This window comes from Oreochromis aureus, linkage group 17 (genome assembly GCF_013358895.1).
Source record: "Oreochromis aureus strain Israel breed Guangdong linkage group 17, ZZ_aureus, whole genome shotgun sequence".
NCBI classification, from domain to species: domain Eukaryota; kingdom Metazoa; phylum Chordata; class Actinopteri; order Cichliformes; family Cichlidae; genus Oreochromis; species Oreochromis aureus.
In genome coordinates, this window is record NC_052958.1 from 6,733,658 (window position 1) to 6,755,338 (window position 21,681).

A 21,681-nucleotide genomic window follows, 5' to 3' on the forward strand; every position below is an offset into this window, starting at 1 on the left:
TTTATGGTGGAAGCTTGTTTCTGTGACTTATTTCATTTTTTTCATTGTTGGTAAATCAAATTCTGAGGTATTATCTATAAATTTTGACTTTTAATTCAATTAAATTTTGTTTATACAGCGCCAAATCACAACAACAGTCGCCTCGAGGTGCTTTATATTGTAAGGTAGACCCTACAATAATACATACAGAAAAAAACACAATAATCATATGAGCAAGTACTTTGGCAACAGTGGGAAGGAAAAAGTCCCTTTTAACAGGAAGAAACCTCCAGCACCACCAGGCCCAGGGAGGGGCGGCCATCTGCCATGATTGGTTGGGGTGAGGGGAGGAAGACAGGATAAAAGACATGCTTTAAAAAATATATACTTACTCAGAAGTTTGAGTCAACAAGTCAATAATCTGAGATATTGACTTAATATTTTGACTTAGCTCTTCCTGCCATTTTTTCCCCTTTCAGTGGTGAAAACAAGCTTTCACATTTTATTTGTCTGAAATAAATTATTATTAAATTATTATTTCATTGGCTAGAAATAAAATACATAAATAAAATAAAAAGCTTTTACCTACTGGACTTACATTTTGACTGTAGGAAAAGTACTTTTTGCTATTCATGCTATCAATTGGTCATTCAAATATTATTATTTTTTAAATTAAATTGCTTAACAGTACAGTATCCAAAGTTACATATTTTACCGCTCTCTCTATGTCATTTTTAAAATACAAGTGACGCTGTTATAATCGTTGTAACCACATAATTATTGCTTTACAACACCATCATATTGTAATACATTTGGTTGTCTTACCGCTCCAGTCCAGTGGGTGGCGGTAAAGCTTCACGAAATAACACTGATGGACTGGAAGAGAAAACCAGGAACTGACTTTCTGCTTTGAGCGATGGAGGAAAAGGCTGCGAGTGATAACCCTCAAAAAACATTTACGTGCCAGTTGTGCAGTTTAACTAGCCCCTTTACTTACTACGGACAGAAACCGCCTAACACCAGAGCTATCGTGTAAGTGAAAATGAAGCAAGAAAACAAACAAACAAACAAAAAAAACAACCCGTGCCATTTTTAGAGCTCTGGTGTTAGCAAGGCTAACGCTAATGTTGTTAGCCGCTATGTAACTAACTGCATGCTACGTTGGACACGGAGAGAAATAAAGTGCCCAGCAGTGACTAGACTGCACTTGGAGCAGAATAAGGCTTGAACTATGTACATGTGCCCTTCATGAATTAAAGTTGGGCCAGAGTTAAGCATGTGTCTTGTTGTCTGTCGTTCGTCAGGCTGCTTGAGGAGTGTTTTATCACCAAGGACCCCTTCAGTCCGGACAGGGAGAAGTTTCTAGTTTTGGGGTCCATTTGCAGCCTTTGTGGCACTTATGTCTGTGTTGGATCGGTAAGATGTCTCATCATATCGTCAGAATATTTTCCTATCATTTAATCTCATCGATATTAAACAGTGTTGCTAAGATGCAGACAAACTCAACCAGGAGGACTGTCCTCAGCTGTGGGCCGAAGGTCCTTTTTGGATTTTAAACCCTGTGCTTTTGTCATAATTTTCCATTTGCAGATGCATGTCTGTGGTTTTGATATTTTGCTCAGATGACTCTGCGATCATGTGGCTCAAATGCTGAGTGGGCTTCATGGTTCTAAATCTCTTCAGTCTTACAAGTGGATGGTGAAAATAAGTAAAGTCCAAAGGGTAGTGCGTTCTTATGCAAACATAGAGAGCCAAATGCTGAACTTTTGTCATTTCTGTTTTCTTCTCACTTTGTTAGGACTGCAGTCTTTTCTACACCAAGAGGTTCTGCATGCAGTGTGTGAACAAGCACTTGGACCAGTTTCCCCATCAGATTCAGGTCGAGCTGGCTAAGAAGAAGCAGAGTGCAAAGGCTGCAGTGTCGTGAGATCAGGAAAGGAGTCCACAACGCGTGTGTGTAAAGGTGACCACGCTGGACCAACCAGGAAAACAGTGGTTTACACTGTGAATCAGACTGATGGACTTTCCTGCTGGATGTTATTTATTTATCTTGAAAGAGATTTATAAGGGTGACATCTTATTAGGTTGATGGACCTTCCCAGCCCGTTGCTTGTGGAGGCCAGTTCGGCAACTATTCTGGGAAACAATGTGAACTATATACACGTGCGACTCCACAAACAAGTATAGCTACTGTGTAACAGTTTGTTTTAGTGGCAGAATGTGGCACAGTTGCATCATCCCCCTTGAGTTACATTTAGCTGCTGTGTTAAGCATTTACTCCCATTTTATTTTATTTTTTTACTTGAAGCATACACAGGATTGAATCCGCATCTCTGCTTCCATCTGCGTAAACTTGAGCAGTGTCTGTGAAGCACCATTAAAATAAAAACATTCTCTTTTGCATCGGCTGTCTGACTTTTTCACTTATTATTCCAATTTACCTGTCCTGAGTCCAGCGTTCACTTCAAGGATCGTTCCCTACAGCACCACGCACCGTTTACAGCAGCATAAACACATTATGGATTAAACAGCGATAACATCGATATAACGCACACGCTCGCTGTGTTTATCCCTACATGTTCAGAGGCTTCTCGAGGGCTAATTGAAGCAGCATGGCCTCGCAGGCAGGCCCCGGAGGGTTTTTTTTCTTTTACTGGCATATACTTGCAGAGGAATGCAGATGACACTGAGCTTAAGTTTCCCTTTGATTATTACAGGGTTCCTACAAAGCCCACAGAATGCCAATAAAGTTGATGATCACTAGTTAAATAATGACTTCTTTTTAAAAAACAAATACAAAATGAGAACTCTTAGGGGGGAAATTGCTGTGAAACTGAAAGTGATTTTTTAAAGCGGTTTCTATTTTCTGTTTAAATTCTGAGCACGCACACGAGCAATTACAGCCAGTGAAGCACACAAACCAGCCCTGTGGCACCAGTGGCGAAGTCTGACAGCGATAGGCACCGAGCCAACGATGACGAAGCCCTTCGCTGATGTCACTGAAGGGTGAGTGGGTGCCTCTTTTCTTTTTTTCGCCCCCCTTTTTCTTGCACTTTTCTCGCATTGCAGCCCCCAGGTGTCCTTCAGTGACCTTGGAGCTGTAACTGAACAGAGCTACAGTGATCGTATTAAGCGTGTCCAATCTGCTTACGTGACGCCAAATCAAATCAAGCAGCAGTATCTGTCAGCACTCGCACAATCGTTTGATGACCGATTGCCGCCGCGGTCCCGTACTCGGAGCGCTCTCTCTGCCCGGTAATCCTTGTGTCAGGTGTTAACACTTGCCATAATTGTGTTTTTGATCCCCCGTGAGGTCTGATCTTCTTTTTTATTTTTAGCGATCGTGCTAATGAGCGAGATAAAACAACACCTTAAATTTGTAACTACACCCTTCCTTCCCTGTGTCCTGACTCCCGTGTGTAACGAAACGCAGTAATTAGGCCATATTCATGTGCACAGTTATTCCAGCTCAGCTCTGTGTAAGAGTTTCTGGGCGGTTCTTGGTTCAGACCAATGAATCGCCTTCTCTGTTTAAATAGTCCTTGATGTCAACTTTTCTTCTACACTCCGAGCTGCCTCTAACGCCATGTTGGCTCTTATGACTTGATGTGTTTTCATCTGCCTTACTACGGAGTTGACAGGAGTGGCTGTGTTAAATCCCCCCTCCTCTTCCTCCACACACCCACCCAGCCAGCCTCCCGTGCGCCTTCGGAGACGCTTTTTCCCCCCACCTCTGTATTTTTTTTTTTATTTTTTTTGGATGATACGCGCGGAGCATGCATGCATCATTCCCGTGACTGTCCGTTTGAAAGGAATACTATTTCGGAAGCAGCGATTTGAAGCACGAGTGTGTTGTTTTTCGTCGTCGTATGTGCAACAAAATGTCAGATGTTCGCCTTTCTAACGCGAGCCCGGTGGAGAGGGTGGATGCTCGGCAGCAGGACAACGTCAGACCTTCGGTTCGCAGAAATCTTTTCGGTAGACCGGACCCAGACGAGATCCGCAGGGATGCGGAGAATTCGGAGCGAGAGGAGGTGCAGCGTTTCAGGGAGACTTACGATTTCGATCTGGTGGAAGGCAGGCCGCTCGCTCCGCGCAGTTACGACTGGGTGCAAGACGACGACGCACCGGAATTTTATAGCAGGCAGCCTCACAGCAGACCGAGAGGCTCTCCCGGAGACAGCAACCGGTTGGATAACGACGGCGGTGAGAGGCCGTCGGGTCTCCAACCAGGCAAAAACGGTTCGAGGAAAAGGAGTGCAGAAGATGCAGGTGAGAGCTGTCATCTTTTTAGTTTTGATTGGTTTTATTTGGGCGTCTCGGAGGTGCAGCAGCAGCAGTTTTGTGTGTGTGTGTGTGTGTGTGTGTGTGTGTGTGGTTCAACCACAGGCTGCCATCGGTCGCTGACCGTCTTATTTTGAGTTGTTACTGAAGGTGAAACTGTGCGGGACGTTCTCTGAGAACAAAAACACGCCATATTACTGATGATGCACACCGTTTCCTTCTCGGGCAGCTGATCGCCTGCGCACAAATGCGTCTGGTGGCTTTTAAAAATGTACTCCACGCGACAACATCCTGATAACTTTTTCTGCGTGTGCTCCCCCTCCCCTCCACTTCACTACAGACTCTTGCTCCACCGAGTGTATGACTAAAAGGTCGCGTAGTAGCGATGGTGGCGACGACGACGACAACGATGACAAGTCGGATGGTGCAGGAAGTCAGACGATAACAGCCGCGGAGGAGAGACCCGGCAAACCCGAGGGCTGAGCGGTGCTTCAGCGGGCAAACAGCGCCAGGTTAGGAGTCAGTGTCTGCGCAAATAACCCAGCATGCTATTTATGCGCCATGTCATGTAAACACAGTGTTTCAGAGTATGACTGGTCAACCCTTTATTGTGTGTGTGCGCGTGAATAACTGCCTTTTTCCGTTGTACCATTCAACAGCCTCGTTTCCTCTTTATGTCCCACAGAGCAGAGAGGAGAGACCTGTTGCTGATGGAATACTGTAGCTTTTTTTCTCATCATCTGACAGAGGGGAGAGATTTTGTTTTTTTAATTATTTTTATTTTTTTTTAAAGCAACCTTTTCCTGCAGAAGAGAGGAGGGAGAGGCTGCACAAGCACTGAACATGTACACTATCAAGTTTTGGCACTCATATTAATTAATTTGCCTCAGAAGCAGCAGACAATGTAGCATTGTGCAAATTGATTTTTGCTCATTTGTTTTGTATCTACTACCTATGTTTCAGATGTAGCACATAAAAAAAGCATATTATGCTTTTCATACTTTTTTTGTTAATTGTGTTTTAAGTGTAAGTGTGTGAATTTGACATGGGAAGTTGCAGTGCAATTTCCAACAGAGAAATATTATTTTTGTTATAGTGGTCATTTTTTAAAAATCATTATTCAGGTAATTGATATGAGTAAAAAAAGAAAAATAAATAAATGCAGATTTTTTTAAAAAAAAGTCAGGGTTATGTGGAAACAAAATGTCTTCACTTTTTCTATGGCTTTATTCTCCCAGTGTTAAATATCTTTATTTTGAAGGTCCAGATGGCCACACTGTAAGTTGAAGGTCCATCTAACTGGGACTAGCCGTGATAGATAAAGTTTACACACAGATCATGTCTCCCTGTTTCCCAGTTTTATGTCATTATTTTATTATAATAATTTTTTAAGGATGGGGGAGGCCCAAAGTTTGTACCTTTAAAAAAAAAAAGAAATTCTCTGGGTGAGGGGTGGGAGGGGGAGGGTGGCTAAACTGCTGAGCAATATCCAACCAAATTTTCTTTTTTTAACAGTATTTGCTAATAATCCTAAGATTTAGCTTTTATTTTGAAATTAGGTAAGTTCATATTCTATTTACTTTTAGGCCACATATCCTTCCCCTTAGTAAGTAATGCATGTTGTCCAGGTCAACATAGATAAACTATGTTTAAAAAAAAAATCACTGGGCCTTTTTCTTTTATGCAAATATGTGAATCAAAGATTTGTTTTTGTGGTGTGGAATTCATGTGGAACATGCAATTGCACTATTCATTTCTCATTTTAAGTGAGGGCAGAAAAACAAAGTGACACCACCTCACTCGGTGTAAAACTTTGAAGTGTACCTGTGTGCCTCATTTTTTTTCTTTCTTTCTTTTTTTGAAAAACACTGAAAAATTATACTAACTTATTTATGTTGAGCTTTTTTTTTTTTTTCTATCTTTTTTTTTCATGGATGTATGTATAGCTTCCCAAAGCATAATTTTTTGCATTTTTTGTAAATATATATTTTCATTATTGTTTTTAAGATAAATAAATAAAATAGCAAAACTGAGCCTAATAATTGATTTTATACCCTGTGCTTGTGTTTTTTCACCCCCCTATTTTCTTTAAAATGCAGCTTGATTAATTAAAAGAGCAGCGCTTGTATACTAGAAACAAAAGCCGCTCCACCCTTCACAAACACCCTAAGTTTAGTGATCCGCCCATGTAAACTACAAGACTGATCATAGTAATTATCAAGTCTTAGGCAAAGACCTGGGGTATTACCACATTGGAGAATAATTGTTCCTTTCAGCATGTGGAATGACAAAGCAGCTCTAGCTACGCAATAAGAAACAGTCAAATCACTCAGTGAAGAAGTATTTGTCACACTTTTTAAGGCACTTTACTATTAAATAATGTGCAAAATGAACTCTGCTTCCTATGAAGCTACTGCTCAGTAATCTTATATATCTTGTATGCTGCAGGATTAAATCCCTTATGCTGCAGCAGAGTGCAGACTGCGACTGTGCTCGAGCTTTTTCAGCCAAGCTCTGCCTCTAAAGTTGAAAACAACAAGGGTATGTCCTGAGGAAAAGAGAGGGAGAGACAGAGAAAAAAGTTTTTTTTTTTTTGTAGTTATTGCCCTTCCCTGTCTCCAATCACAGCAGAGAGAAGAAAAGCAGACCACTTAGGAGCCAGCCAGTCAGATAGCTGTGGGAGGGAGCTTGGGACAGAACAGGCTATTCCTTTCATAAGACACACACCACCCAATTAGTTTCATTGGCTGACTCTTTCCCGTTGATACCAGTGTCTAGGAGTCAAACAGAGTGAGTGAGCGAGACAGCTTTCCCTATGATATACTGGCTGTGAGTGTCTGCAGTCATTTTGAGCTAGCACATGCCCCTTCTGTTAACTTTTACAGAATTTTACAAAAGAAAATCATATAGGTTTTTTTGTTCTTGACAATGTGCATTTGTTGCTTTTGACCATAAATGTCAATTTGCACTACAACAATAAATTGCATCAGCATTAACCTGACATTCATCCACTCAGGGGAAGTTTTCAGTTGTGTTTCCTCTGGTCCTCTGGTGTATTTTATGTGTATATTAACTATTAACTGTTTAATAAGCTCTTCATATTTCTGCCATAATCGCTCACTTTAAAGCACAGCCTTTTCTGTTTCCTAAAAGTAGGTTTTGTGCTGCTTACAAACTCATTTTTCACCCTTTTAAACCCAAACTACAGTCATGTTAAAAAAAAAAAAGTTTTCACAGGAGTGTGTGAAACACTAAATAAGCCCCCTGATTCAGCAGCTTGTAGGACCAACTTTAGCCACAATAACTTTAAGTCATTGCTTTCTGCACGACTTTATCAGTCTTTATCAGTGGAGGATTTCTGTCCCGCTTTGCTTCAGTTCACTGAGGTTTGTGGGTATTCGTTTATGCACATCTTTCTTAAGATCCTGCCACAGTATTTGAATCAGGTTTGAGGTCTGGGCTTTGACTGGGACACCTTGATTTTTCTTTCTTTTTAAGCCATTCTGTAGTGGAATTCCTGCTGTGCTTCGAATTATTGTCCTGTTGCATGATACAGTTTCAGCCAAGCTCTGTTAGACATATGGCCTCACATTTGACTCTAGAATACTTACACTGGTATACAGAGGAGTTCATGGTCAACTCAGTGACTGCAAGGTTATCAGGTCCTGTGGCTGCAAAACAAACCAAAATCCCCACGGTGCTTGACAGTTGGTATGTAGTGTTTGTGCTGACAAGCTGTGTTTGTGTTTTTGACAAACGTGATGCTGTGCATGATGGCCAAACATCTCCACTTTGGTCTGCTCTGTCCAAAGGACATTGTTCCAGAAGACTGGTGGTTTGCTCAGATGCAACTGTGCAAACCTGCCATGTTCTTTTTAGAGAAAAGTCTTTTTTTCTAATCATGCTGTCATGGCCTTTAACATTTAACATGCTTACTGAGGTGTGCAGAGTCTGAGATCCAGCTCTTTGCTGTTTAGGAATTTGTCTGAGCATGGTCTGACCCAAAGGTGTATTTGCTGGGAAGACTGTGGCATTGTATTAACACACACCTGAATGCTCCAAACCACCAGAAAGCCAAAACCTCTGCTTTTTAGAAAGGTGGTAACACTTGCTGATGATCTATTAGTATCAATCTGACTGGCAGCTCATGGCTGCTAGTTATCCTGCAGTAAGGGTGTACTTAATTTTTCACAGGACTGCAAAGAGTCCTATAAGACTTTTTTCCCCATATGACTGTAACGTCACTCGTGGAAACATGCAGACCGTGCAAACCAAAGAGTAAAACCAAAGCCCTTCCAGTCAATATTTATACAAAGATTATCACATACAGAGTGCACAAATGAACAAATCATTACCCTCTTTTGTCCAGCTAAGTCTAGCTAAGCTAAATTCTGTTCAATGAGACACTGACCAATGAAGGAGACAGAGGTTCAAAAAAACAAAGACAAGCAAAGGCTAAGCGTGACCTCTACTATAGTTAGCTACCAAAGAGGGGTAATGTCACAACCTCTGCTGTGTTTTCATTGGTGTTATTATCACAAACATAATATGTTTGCAGTAAGTGATATTTCTAAATAGAGCACAGCACCTATTGCGACCATAAAAGACCAGCTTCTCAGATTCACATATGGCTGTCTGAACCCTAATGAGAACCAGAACCTATAAATGGTTAATGTTATATTTGCATGCTGTCAACTTCCTGGCCAGCAGTGGCAGCAAATGTCAAGCATATAGTCATATCAACAGAGTCAGAGCTCAGTAGATGTTACTGAAGACAGAAGTGTGAAGGTCACATTAAGATGTTAAGTCTGAAGAACAAACAATTAAATGGAAATGGATCTTTCAACAGGATGATTACCCTAAGAGCACAAGTAAATTTGCTATATGGCCCCACAAGAAGAACTATTTCAACAAACCTTGTGGTGCCAGGGGATCGACTTACTTTTTCCACATGCTCTTTGTTTTTCACATGACTTTATCTCTACAATTTACTTTTGCAAGATTAGACCTCTTAGAAATTAGATGTTCCTCACTTGGCCATTAGTTTTGTTGCAGTGGAAGATTAAGAGGTGTAGGATCTAACATCAAATCTGCTATCCGCATCTTTACTTGCATCAACCCTGATTCGATAGACAAACCATGCTGTTTCCTTTTTATAAGCTCTTCCAAACACAAAGGAGCTCGTTTCCTTTTCTTGCTTCCAGTCACAACATTTCCCAACATTATTCCAAGTCCCTGAACACAACTTTTGATCTTTCTCCTTCTTGTGTAGTGATTTATATCCGTCTACAATGTGCGTTTAGAGGGGTGGTGGTGGTACCTTTCCTGCCAAAGACCTAAGTTTGAGTCAAACAAGTTGCATGCTCACCCATCATTTGTACCTTTTATAAATACATTATTAGGTTTAGGCATTAAAAACAACTGGGTTAGCCGTGAGGCTCAGCTTTCAGTTTAACTTTTTGAATAGGCTGGGTCTCAGGAGAATAAATTCACAACTAGTCGCCAGCCAGTCAGGGAGTGCATATTTTACCCTAGTGGTTTTCAATGGTCTAGGCCTACATGACTGGGGCTTTCATTCATTAATGTTCAGTTTTACTTAAATAGTGCCAAATCACAGCAACAGTCACTTCAAGACGTGGTAGATAAAGACCCTACAGTAACACAGGGAAAACCCCAACAATCACACAACACTCTTAGCAAGCACTTGGCAACAGGGGAAAGGAAAAACTCCCTTTTAACAGGAGGAAACCTCTGGCAGAACCAGGCTCAGGGAAGGGCAGCCATCTACCGCAACCAGTTAGGGGTGAGTGCAGGGAGATAGGACAAAAAATACACTGTGGAAGAGAGCCAGAGATTAGTAATAACAAATGATTAGAAGCAAGGTGGCGTATAAACAGTGAGTGAAAAAAGGTGAGTGAAGAAGAAAAGACTCTCCCAGAAGCCTAGACCTATTAGAGCATAACTAAGCGAGGGTTTAGGGTCACCTGATCCAGCCCTAACTATATGCTTTGCCAAAAAGAAGAGTTTTAAGCCGAATCTTAAAAGTACAGAGAGTGTCAGTCTCCTGAATCCACCCTGGGAGCTGGTTCCACAGAACAGAGGCTTCTTTATATTTGAAGGGTTTTTACCTTACAATGTAAAGCTAGTTTTAACAGAGAGCCAGTGAAGAAAAGCCAGTATAGGACAAATGTGCTCTCTCTTTGTATTCCCTGTCAATATTCTCGCTGCAATCGATTTCACAGCAACCTCATGCAAGTACTTAGCAAACATTCAGGAAATCCACATTTTCCCCTCACCTTTCCCGGTGGTTGCCAGGCAGTCACCGATTGCTCCAAGGCCTTTAAAGTGCAGTAAGCTGCTCTATTTAGCACTGTTAGTCCTGCTGTAAGCCTCCTTTAACCCCCTGATTTGTAAATAAGCATTTTTTCATGGGTTTCAATTTCAAGCTCACAGTTTAACAAATAAAACATCAACCACTGTGAAGCATTGTACAGGGCTGTACTCGGCATGACCTCAAAACCACACTGGAGGGTAAGCTTGTCTGTGAGTCTCTGTGTTAACCCACACTGACCTTTTATAATCAATACACTCTAGCCGGGGTGGTGAAAAAGACATCCACATGCACACAAGTTAAAGCCTTGACTTTTAACAGTCTCTTATACCCTTCCTTCAAGATGTATGAAGAGTTTAATGAGTCCCAGTACATACCGGGTTCACCGTGAGCAGTCCTGCATTTGCTTCTAAGTCAGGAAAATACTACCATACTCCCAATGTTAAATTTTAGCAGGCCCCTTATTATTGCTGCAGATAACGAGAGGAGAAATGGGTCATAAAAGTCTGACATCTTTGGAGCTGACGCTATTAGGAGATATTCAGCAGAGGGCCTACAAAAGTATGAGCTCATAGCTTGGCAAACTCCACAGGGGAATGGAGGTGTGTGTGTGTGTTTTGAACAGTCTTGTCTTGTTTTAATCTAGAAATACAACTTCCCCATCTGTTTCATATTATTAATTTGTCAATTTTTTAAAACCTCTTTTTTTTTTTTTTTTTTTAACAAGGGCAGAGCTGCATTACTTCCCCTTTGTGTTATGGTCCGTGCTATTGGCAGCACTGAGATCTGGAGAGATAAAGTACAGATAGGCGGGAAGAAAGAAGGTAGGAAGAAAGAAAGAAAGAAAGAAAGAAAGAAAGAAAGAAAAGGGAAAAATGAGGGAAAGAATGAATAGTTAAAGAGAGGGAAGCAAAGATGGGGGCTTTGGCTGTGTCTTGCTACATCCTCGCCAAATCACGTCCAGTGCAGGATGTAAACAAACTAATCTGCCAATGCGAAGTCTTTACACATTTGGGTTTTTTCTGGGCTCTGTGACTCATGCAACTTGACTGCCCTGCCTTCTACAATCCTGGAGTGTTTAGTTTGCCTTGCAGCAGGGGTCACCAAGACTATGCAGGCCTGCTGTGTTCCTTAAATATGCATACAAATAGTCTTCAATGAAGTGGATAGAAAAAAATTATGGATTTCCAATACTAAAGCTCCTGGTTTCTATGCAAAGGCAGGCAAGCTTTTAAATTTATTGTCCTCGAGATTTCAGTCCTGCTTGATTTGTTACCATAGCAAAGACTGTTTGCACTGTAGACAATGTGCAGCAAATACGCTAATTTTGATATAAACACAGATACAAACTCCTCACCTTTCTGTAAAATTTGCTGTTTTGAGATCGGATTATGTCACCTACAAGACATTCATTCCATCTGTATTCTGCAAAGACCTTCTCCTCTGCTTCTGACTGGCTCTCACCATACCATTCCCATCACATTCCTTCACTGTCACCATATAGTGGATTTTTGTAAAATTCTTGTGGGGTAGAAATCAGATTCAGAAAATTGGTATTTTAGCTCTATATGTAGGTGATTTAGCTGGGTAGGTAGTTTTATAAGAGGGAAAAGGATAACAGAAAAAAAGACAGTGTGCAGCTTCTGCTCTTGTTGGTCTTGTTTAATTTTAAACATATATAGTATGAAAGATGACTGTAGCCACCAGGATGTCACCCTTTGGTTTGTAAAGTCTGGTGTGATGCTTTGATGCGCATCAGGTTTAGACTTTTTAATCACAAGTCATTAGCCAATGAGAATACCCTGGAAATTTTTCTAAAATCCAAAAAAGTAAAACTTGTGCTTTTTGAAATATGTTGGCTGCAGTCCAGTGACACAGCTTTTATTTTAAACATGAGCCTTCTCCATTTTCAGTTTGCGTTGCAAGTTGTAGTACCACTCAGCTAGTAGTTAGCAAGTATTTGCATCAAAAGTGAATACTACAGGCAGCCGTTGGATTCTCTTAGCAACCACTGCTAACGAATGAAAAAATAGACACGTTTCCCAAGCAAACGGTGATCGTATCACATCCAATATGGACAGCAACTCATGCAACGTGTGCACGATATCATGTGAGATACCTCAATAGGACTAGGAGGAGTCTTCTTGGAGCCACAACTATTACCATCTGATGGCCTTTAGACAGATTGCAAGAGTAAGGTACGCATTTTGTACCTTGTGTGGGTGGTGAAGCAAGCAAACACATGCCCACACACAATGAGAACAGAGAGCAGAGGAGAGAAACTAGCGGAGCTAGTGAATATACACTTACTAGCAATGTACTTCATACTTGTTACAGTTCTTTCTGCTTTTGTCACGCTTTTCCTATGTATGCACTTTTTTTGTTTTGTTTTAGCACTTACCGCTGGATTAACCGTGTATCACTCTACAAGGTAGCATGGTAAAGTGCAGATGTTAGCTTGAGGACATCCCATCCTCCAAGATTCATTATAATTATAAACACAAAAACAATGAGCCAATCATGCACACAGTGAGCAAGATAACATCCTTTCCCAAGAGGACAAACTGATTTGACTTTGGTTAAAAGGGCCTAAACTTACTAACAAATCACCCAATCCAGCGGGGGGGAAACACACAAATACTGACACTGTAACAAAGGACAACTTGAAAAAAAGGAGCCAACATGGAGGTGCCAAAAAATTTTCTCTGAGGTATGTGTTGCACACTTAGAAAAATGACACTTCCAGGCGTGCATGAGTTCAGAATCACTCGCTTTACTTGCTCATTTGCAACTGCAAATACAAAACACAAGCACTTCAGTTTAGCGTAGCTGCACTCTGCAGGCTGTATGTGCAGTAAAACACACAGGATAACTTTTCAGCTACTGAACATGTGCTAACAAAGTACTCATTTACTCAGTATTTTCCTACCAATGTTCATATTACACATTATTTCATGATCATCCAACTAATAATGTAGCAACTGGATACTACTCGATCCTCTTATTAACCATTTACGACATGATATCCAGTTTCACACAAGTTCAGGTACATCGTGTAAATCACAAACTCCGACATTAGCATTGTGTGACATTAATGACAGTACCTCACTCTAATACATTTCTTACGTCACCATCATTCTGTTTATACATCATCACATCACTTGTCCTCACCTGCAAATACAAAACACAAGCTCTTCAGTTTAGCGTAACTGCACTCTGCAGGCTGTCTGTGCAGTAAAACACACAGGACCCCAAAGCTGCCCGACTCAGTGCCTGCGTGAGCGTCAGCCATGGGAATCATGGGTGACCAAAATATTGTAGCTGGATTGTCAGTGAGCACAGTATGTGTCAGAAATACAGTAATAAAGAACTGAATGCATAACGCAACAATGATAAGCACAGCAAACACATAAAATAATGGATTGGGGGGGGGGGGGTAGTATCTATTACAATACATTCATCTGTGCCCACCAATTAAATAAGTGGATATGTTACACTGAGTCAGCCCCCAAAGATGCAAAAGTGGGTGTAGCTTCCAGGTCTAAAAAATGAACTAAAGTCAATGTACAGTACCTTAAACCTGAATTCTTTTATAAACCACCAGAGAACAATTCCTAGGTCCCGCAAAAAACATGACGACTAACTGTGTAACGTCAAGTAAATATGACCCTGGTCACACAGGCCTAGAGACCGATATGGCAACTACCTGTCATAAGAGAAAAATGTGAGTATTTCCTGAGCGGTTGCAATGGGTTTTTCACCTTTATTAGTAAAGTTAAGTGCAGACAGGGAAGCAGGAAAAGACACACAGCAAAGGGCCTGGGTTGACAACAAACTCAGGCTGCTGTATGTGGTCTCCTGCTCAACCTGTGAGCTTAACTGATGCCTCTCACTCCCACAAACTGTATCTAGTTACGCGTTGGGAATGATAAAGCTCTGGTTAAACAAACACTCACTGAATATGCACTGCAAAGTTCTCATATTTCCTTATCTTCTCCCAAACCGGTGTTGTTGTTGTTTTATTTGTCCGAGTGGTAGATGATTTATTTTTTATTTTAAAGGTAACAGTAGTAGGAAATGCTACACCTTCATATCAGCCTCAATTAAAAGAATAATGATTGGATATAACATTAATCTGCTATTTGATGCATTTACCCATATTTGAGTGTGGCATTAAAAGATTATTGTTATTACATTATTGCATTATTATTTTGATTTAGCATGGCAAAGTAATAAAACTGAAAACATATAGGTTTACATTAATTTAATTTAAAATTAAAAACTTTTAAATGGATAAAAATAATAAAAATCATTAGTGATAGTCATGCACACTCACGCTGACACAGACACACCTCATCAAGGCCTCATCAACGCTTCAGCTTTGATTTCTTCGCTTTGATTTCTGACCCTGAGGGTTCAGTGACATGACACATCTCTGAGAGCAAGAACAAAAGAGCAGTCGCTTAGTTGAAATAAGGCAAGCGTCAAATGCAGAGATAACTCGTGCTCGGAAGGATCAGGCGATGGCATGCAAAGCTCATTATGTGTGTGAGTTTCCAAATAAACAAGCATAGTAATATCAATCTGCTAAGGATTTTTCTTAAAAGTCATAGCAGTTCAACAGCAGTAACTTTTGTTCAATCACTGAAAGGTTTATGCGACTGTGCATGTGTGTTTTCACAATGTTTCGTGCAGCTCTATAGATTGATTAATGTGAGTGTCTGTGACACGTGCACTGACTGCCTGCAGCTTAATTTTTGACTTGTGTAGTGATGCATTAGAAGAGCTTTTTTTCTGTGCTGCTGGGGTAAATTTGTGGATGAATCTGTCTGGGTGACACCTAAACAACAGAGTGTTTGCAACTAGCAGAAAACAAATGTTAAAAGAAAACTGAACTGATGAGGTTTTTAGCAGTGAGTAATGTTTGACCCGAGGACAGACGTATCAGCACTTACAGGTCAAACTGAGTTCACATCAAACTCCTCTAATTTGTCTGATTGGTGCTGTGATTGGGTGAGTTTGGGTCATAACACATTTAGAGGGCAAATATTAAAGGCTAAATCCTATAGGCGTCTGGAGGGTGTTTAATTCCACTGAAATTAATTTTTTAGATCTTTCTTATTGCATCTGTTGCAGTTGCTGCTGCTGGTGAGTTCAAGGACATTCCATCCTCCAAGATTCATTATAATTATAAACACAAAAACAATGAGCCAATCATGCACACAGTGAGCAAGATAACATCCTTTCCAAAGAGGACAAACTGAGTGTGTGTGATTTGACTTTGGATAAAAGGGCCTAAACTTACTAAAAATCCAGCCGGGGGGAAAAAACACAAATACTGACACTGTAACAAAGGACAACTTGAAAAAAAGGGAGCCAACATGGAGTTGCAAAAAATTTCCTATGAGGTATGTTCCACTGAGTCAGCCCCCAAAGATGCAAAGCTGGGTGTAGCTTCCAGCTCTAAAAAGTGAAGTGAAGCCAATGTACAGTACCTTAAACCTGCAATCTTTTATAAACCACCAAAGAACAATTTCTATGCCCCGCAAAAAACATGATGACTAACTGTGTAACGTCAAGTGAATAAGACCCTGGTCACACAGGCCTAGAGACCGGTATGGCAACCACCTGTCATAAGAGAAAAATGTGAGTATTTCCTGAGCGGTTACAATGGGTAACTCTACACTAATGGCAGTTGCTAGTAAAATTGCAGTTGAAGTCCCAGTCACACACATCTACTGACTGCTCAGTGACCCCCTAGCTACCATGTATAGGTAGTGAAACATGCATTTACTAATCAGTTGGGAAAACCCCTTTATGATTGCTAGCATATTACTACAGTCATGGTTTGAATGGAAGTGCTGGACTTGACTTACTTTGAAGGTGAACCTTCTGGTTTCAGCACCCTTTCAAGTTTTATTGTCACTGGGCTACCAGTTAGCAAGTATTTGCAGACTAACATGAAAAAGTGAATGCAGCTATGGCATCTTATAACTACGAAAGCAATCACTGGGAGGTTTTTGGTGCAGCACCTTCTCTGCACTCAATTTAACCTGGCAACAGCCTGGTCCTCTTTGCTGTGTTTCTGTCGTTAGTTGTTGCCTTTAGGTACATTTGTAATAGATTCTTTAACAAATATTAAGGGCGTGTCTGTGAGTTGCACCCATACGCATCTTATTAGCCAAGCTAGTTAGCATTAGTTGATAACTTAGCATCCAGTCTTTCAACAAAATATTGTGATTTAAATGACTTGAAATGTTCTCATAGAAAATAACTTAAACTGAACCTTCCAGCCAACAATGAGTGTTAAATAAAGTAAACGTAAAAGACAAATATGAAAGAGGCTGCTTTTACGTCAGTACTTTGGTCATAAACACAAAAAATGTCCCCACACAAAGGTTTTTGAAATATTTTGCTTTAATCAAAGTGGTGAACTGACCGACACTGCACTAGAGTCATTCTTCTTTTGTGAAAGTGTCTGCTGTTCACCAAATAAAAATACATTTTCATGAGCACAACATTTCAGGGACACTGATCCCTGACATGTCAAATATGATTTTTTAAAATCAGAACCACAGGGCTAACATATTAAGCATCTGAAAGACTCTGACTATTGTAACTTCTCTCTAAATATTTGTTATTGTGATGTTACACAATTTAAATTTGAATACATTGCAAACATGACAGCAGGGTGGATTTATCTTTGAACCCAGGCCATATCTCAAACAATATACTAATTATAAAATCACGTTTATAGATCACCCTACATTAAATCACCTCCAATCAACGTAAAAGAGTGCACACATTTCAGCTGTCGCCCATATTAACAAGGTCTGCATCAGGTGTTGAGGAACCAGGGCAACCTGATGAGAAGTGGGCTAACGGAACAAGACGGCATCAGTGGGCAAGGACCCCCAGAAGGGACCAGTCCCATCCAACTACTGACCAATAACCTTTCTCAGTACTACATGGAAGCTCCTGTCAAGCATCACAGCAGCTAAGATGAATGGGCACATGGGTCAATACATGAGTGGCACAGAAAAGGAATCGGCAAGAATACCAGAGGCGCAAAACACCAGCTAATGGTAGACCGAGCTGCTGCCCAAGACTGCCCAAGACTGCAAGACTAGGCTGACTAACCTGTGCACTGCCTGGATTGATTACAAGAAGGCCGATGACTCGATGCCTCACACATGGATCCTGGAATGCCTAGAACTAAACTAAACTAGAGCAGGACCCCAAGAGCCTTCATCAGGAACTCAGTGGGGAGGTGGTGTACAACACTAGAGGCAAACTTCAAGCACAAGTCACCATCAAATGCGGGATCTACCAAGGAGATGCTCTGTCCCCACTGCTGTTCTGCATAGGCCTTCAGTGAGATCATTAACAAGAGTTGCTACAGATGGCTGTATGCCAAGAATGAATGTGACATTGATTCACGGAGCCACACCACCAGGATATACAGGAATGAGATTGGAATGTCGTTCAGGCTGGAGAAGTGTAGTCGGATGATAACAAAGAGAGGAAAGGTTAGTCAGAACTGAGGGGATTGAACTACCAGAAGGCAACATTGCAGACATAGAGGACAGCCACAGGTACCTGGGGATCCCACAGGCAAATGGGAACCATGAAGAGGCCACTAGGAAAGCGGCAACCACCAAGTATCTGCAGAGGGTCAAGTCCTGAGGAGTCAGCTGAAGAGTAAGAACAAGATCCAGGCTATCAACACCTACACCCTGCCCGTGATCAGGTACCCTGCTGGGATAATATGCCAAAGGAGGAGATAGAAGCCACTGACATCAAGACCAGGAAATTTCTGACCATGCATGGAGGGTTTCACCCCAAGTCCAGCACTGTGAGGCTGTATGCTAAGTGGAAAGAAGGACGCCGGGAACTGGTGAGTGTCCCCACCACGGTCTAGGATTGGATATTGAACATCCACGAATGCATCAGGAAGATGCAAGATGAAACCCAAGAAAGAGGAGGAACCATCATGGAAGGATAAGCCCCTGCATGGTATGCAACACCAGCAGATAGAAGAGGTGGCTGACATCCAGAAATCCTATCAGTGGCTGGACAAAGCTGGACTGAAAGACAGCACAGAGGCACTAATGCCTAATGAGGCACTACAGCAAGGGTGATGGAGAATGACCGAGCTAAGATCCTGTGGGACTTCCAGATACAGACGAACAAAATGGTGGTGGCTAACCAACTGGACATAGTGGTGGTAGACAAACAGAAGAAGACGGCCGTAGTGATAGATGTAGCTGTTCCGAATGACAGCAACATCAGGAAGTAGGAACACGAGAAGCTTGAGAAATACCAAGGGCTCAGAGAAGAGCTTGAGAAGATGTGGAGGGTGAAGGTAACAGCGTTTCCAGTGGTTAACCGAGCACTAGGTGCGGTGACTCCCAAGCTATGCTAGTGGCTCCAGGAGATCCTAGGATTAAGCTCTCAGGAGCGCATCGGAGCGCAGTCCTGCTGCGCAGGACCCGCAAGCTTCCAGGCCACTAGTAGAGGACCCTCGGTTGAAGGAAAGACCGCAGGGCCAAGAGGGGATTTTTTATTTTTTTTAAATATATCTGCTGCTGTTGATTTGTGTCAGCATCTTACAGAGAGAAAAAAATGAACATTCATCACTGTGACTGTTTAGCTGAAAGTAGGCACTGGGGGCTGTTCTATTGATGTGTTACTAACCACAGCAGAAGGTGAGATCTAGGTTTTCCTCACATATTATCTGGAATTAAAAAAAAATGCATTTATTTATATATATATAATTTGTTGGGCCTATTTTAGTCTACCTGTTGTCTGTATGCTGCATGACAAGAGATGGACAGGCAGGCAATGCTTTTCTCATGAATGTTGGATTTGGTTTTTGGGGGTGTGAGAGAAAAATCTAGAGAAACAATAAAGGCACACACCTGCAGGCTTTATTTTTTTTCTGAATTTCGATGGTATCAGGGTCACCAATAGCCCACACATTTGCCAGACGCATGCACTTCCCCTCATGCACTCACACATGCACACAGCCCGAAGCTACCACTGCCCACACACTTTCACTCTTGAAGCAACTTCTTTTTATCTGGTTTGTAGATAAAGGCTAACATTTGGAACCAAGCAACACATGCAGAGAGACATCAGACGACTTTTGGCATCGATCACATCACACAAGGGCAAATCCTGCACCCACGCCATGGTGAACCACTTCTATGTGTGAGTGTGAAAGAGAAGAGGAAACAGTGAGCTCTAACAGACAACAACAAGTCTGTCTGTTGCCTAAACCACAAGCCAAATGTCACATCCAGTGCAGAGGCCTCTTTTTTCACAAATAAACAAATACTGTAGATTTTGCTCATTTAAATTCATAAAAAAGTATATTTTACCCATTAAATGTCAACTTTTTTTTAAAACTACGTCAACATTACTAGTCAGGAAAACAAATAGACATAGTCAGCACCAGCTACCTATCTCTCTCTTAGACATGATAAATGTCCATTCACAAGGAAATCAATAAAAGACACCTGTGAGCACTTGGGCCCAATCCAAAAAACATGCTGCCCTTTTATGACTGACGATGATGATGATGCATTTAGCTTGCGATAAGCTATAATGCGGCTGCACTGGTCGATTATTAACTGTAATTAAGGTCAACAATCTTCACGAAAGCCAAATGCCCGAGTGCACTGGGACAAAGGGCAGTGTACACGAGTAATTGATAAAGGGATAAAAAAAAATCCATCTCTGTGCTGATTTTGATAAGGTGAAGAGGTCAAAGTTCAACTGTTTGTCACTACAAAGTCTCCTGTGTTTTCAACTTTTATACATTTTGGGGTTTTTAATAATAAGTAACAGAATTTTCCACCAAACATTCAAGGGAATTTTTTTAAGCAATTGTAGGCTCATTTTTAAATAAATTTCCTCAACGTTCTTGAACTATTGATTCAGTTTGCATCACACATTTGTGCAATGTTGACTTATTCTGCAATTTATTACACATCTGCTTATCTTTCTGTTTTCAGCAGCCAACGTATGCATAGCTTCTGCAGAAGCAAGCTTCTGTATTTACCAGCAGCCACATTTAATCCAACTAAGTGAAATTTTGTGTATATTTAAAAAAAATCTACATCTTTCCAAGCACTTTATTGGTCTGAACAAGCAATAATTTTACTACAATATGAGCGATAGGTGCTGTTTGTAATGAATACAAAGTTCATTTTTGATATTTGCTTAAAATGTCTCAGCCACATTATGTAGATTAGTTTGCATCATTTGTTGATCAACTGTGATAGCTGATACCCAAGTAGAAGAAAACACCAATAGCTGTGTTTTCCATTACAGTGGCTTTGTGTGTGTGTGTGTGTGTGTGTGTGTGTGTGTGTGTGTGTGTGTGTGTGTGCATGCAAACTTGGATGTTTGCAATGATATCTGAGCAAACATAAAAGTTTACATGTTTACAATGATATCTGAGTCAAACATATTTGTTCTTCATGTTTACAGGATTGTGGTTTCCTATAAATCCTTGTAAATTATATTTGTTCTTCTACTCACTGTCAGTCAAAGGATTCTGAGAATCCTCTCAGAGGGCCTGTTCCTAATGCAAATTATACTGAATGTAGCTCAACAGAATAAAATACTGCACTAGCTCTGGGCTACTTGCACTTAAAGATCTGATTAGTAAGAATATTCACAGAAGTGTGACTGTGACACCAACTGAAAGAATGATCATTAAGGTACATGACAGCTAGCAAAAAAAGGTCATCAATTTATTTATTTATTTGTTGCATCCAGATCTACTGCATCATTTATACAAATGTTAACCCACCATTGGAGAAAAAAGGACTAACCTATCATTTCTCCTGCCTCTTCTGTTGGCCATTTTTGCAGCTGCTTAAACTATTCTTGGTTTATATATCAGATGAAATCTAAGGAGCTTGGAGTTCTTCTGTTGTCCAGTCTTTGGGATACTTTAGTGTTTCCAAGCTCACTTAGATTACCACATGACAGCTAGATGACTGAGAACCTCTACATCAATACAAATGTTAACCAGATGAAAATTTTAAATATTCTTGTAAATCAGATGAAATGTG

At 40.9% G+C, this 21,681-nt stretch overlaps 2 protein-coding genes across 2 annotated transcripts; both read left to right on the forward strand.

The window, feature by feature from the left end:
* The first annotated feature begins 842 nt into the window (after positions 1–842).
* cdpf1 (cysteine rich DPF motif domain containing 1) lies at positions 843–2,387 on the forward strand. The gene is made up of 3 exons (XM_031750592.2): positions 843–1,011; positions 1,284–1,395; positions 1,778–2,387. Exons 1-3 carry the CDS (start codon positions 896–898, stop codon positions 1,904–1,906), a joined length of 357 nt encoding a protein of 118 aa, XP_031606452.1. The 5' UTR covers positions 843–895; the 3' UTR covers positions 1,907–2,387.
* Positions 2,388–2,837: 450 nt separating this feature from the next.
* Positions 2,838–6,314, forward strand: cdkn1ba (cyclin-dependent kinase inhibitor 1Ba). The gene is made up of 3 exons (XM_031750595.2): positions 2,838–4,251; positions 4,604–4,775; positions 4,949–6,314. Exons 1-2 carry the CDS (start codon positions 3,849–3,851, stop codon positions 4,744–4,746), a joined length of 546 nt encoding a protein of 181 aa, XP_031606455.1. The 5' UTR covers positions 2,838–3,848; the 3' UTR covers positions 4,747–4,775; positions 4,949–6,314.
* Positions 6,315–21,681: the final 15,367 nt, after the last annotated feature.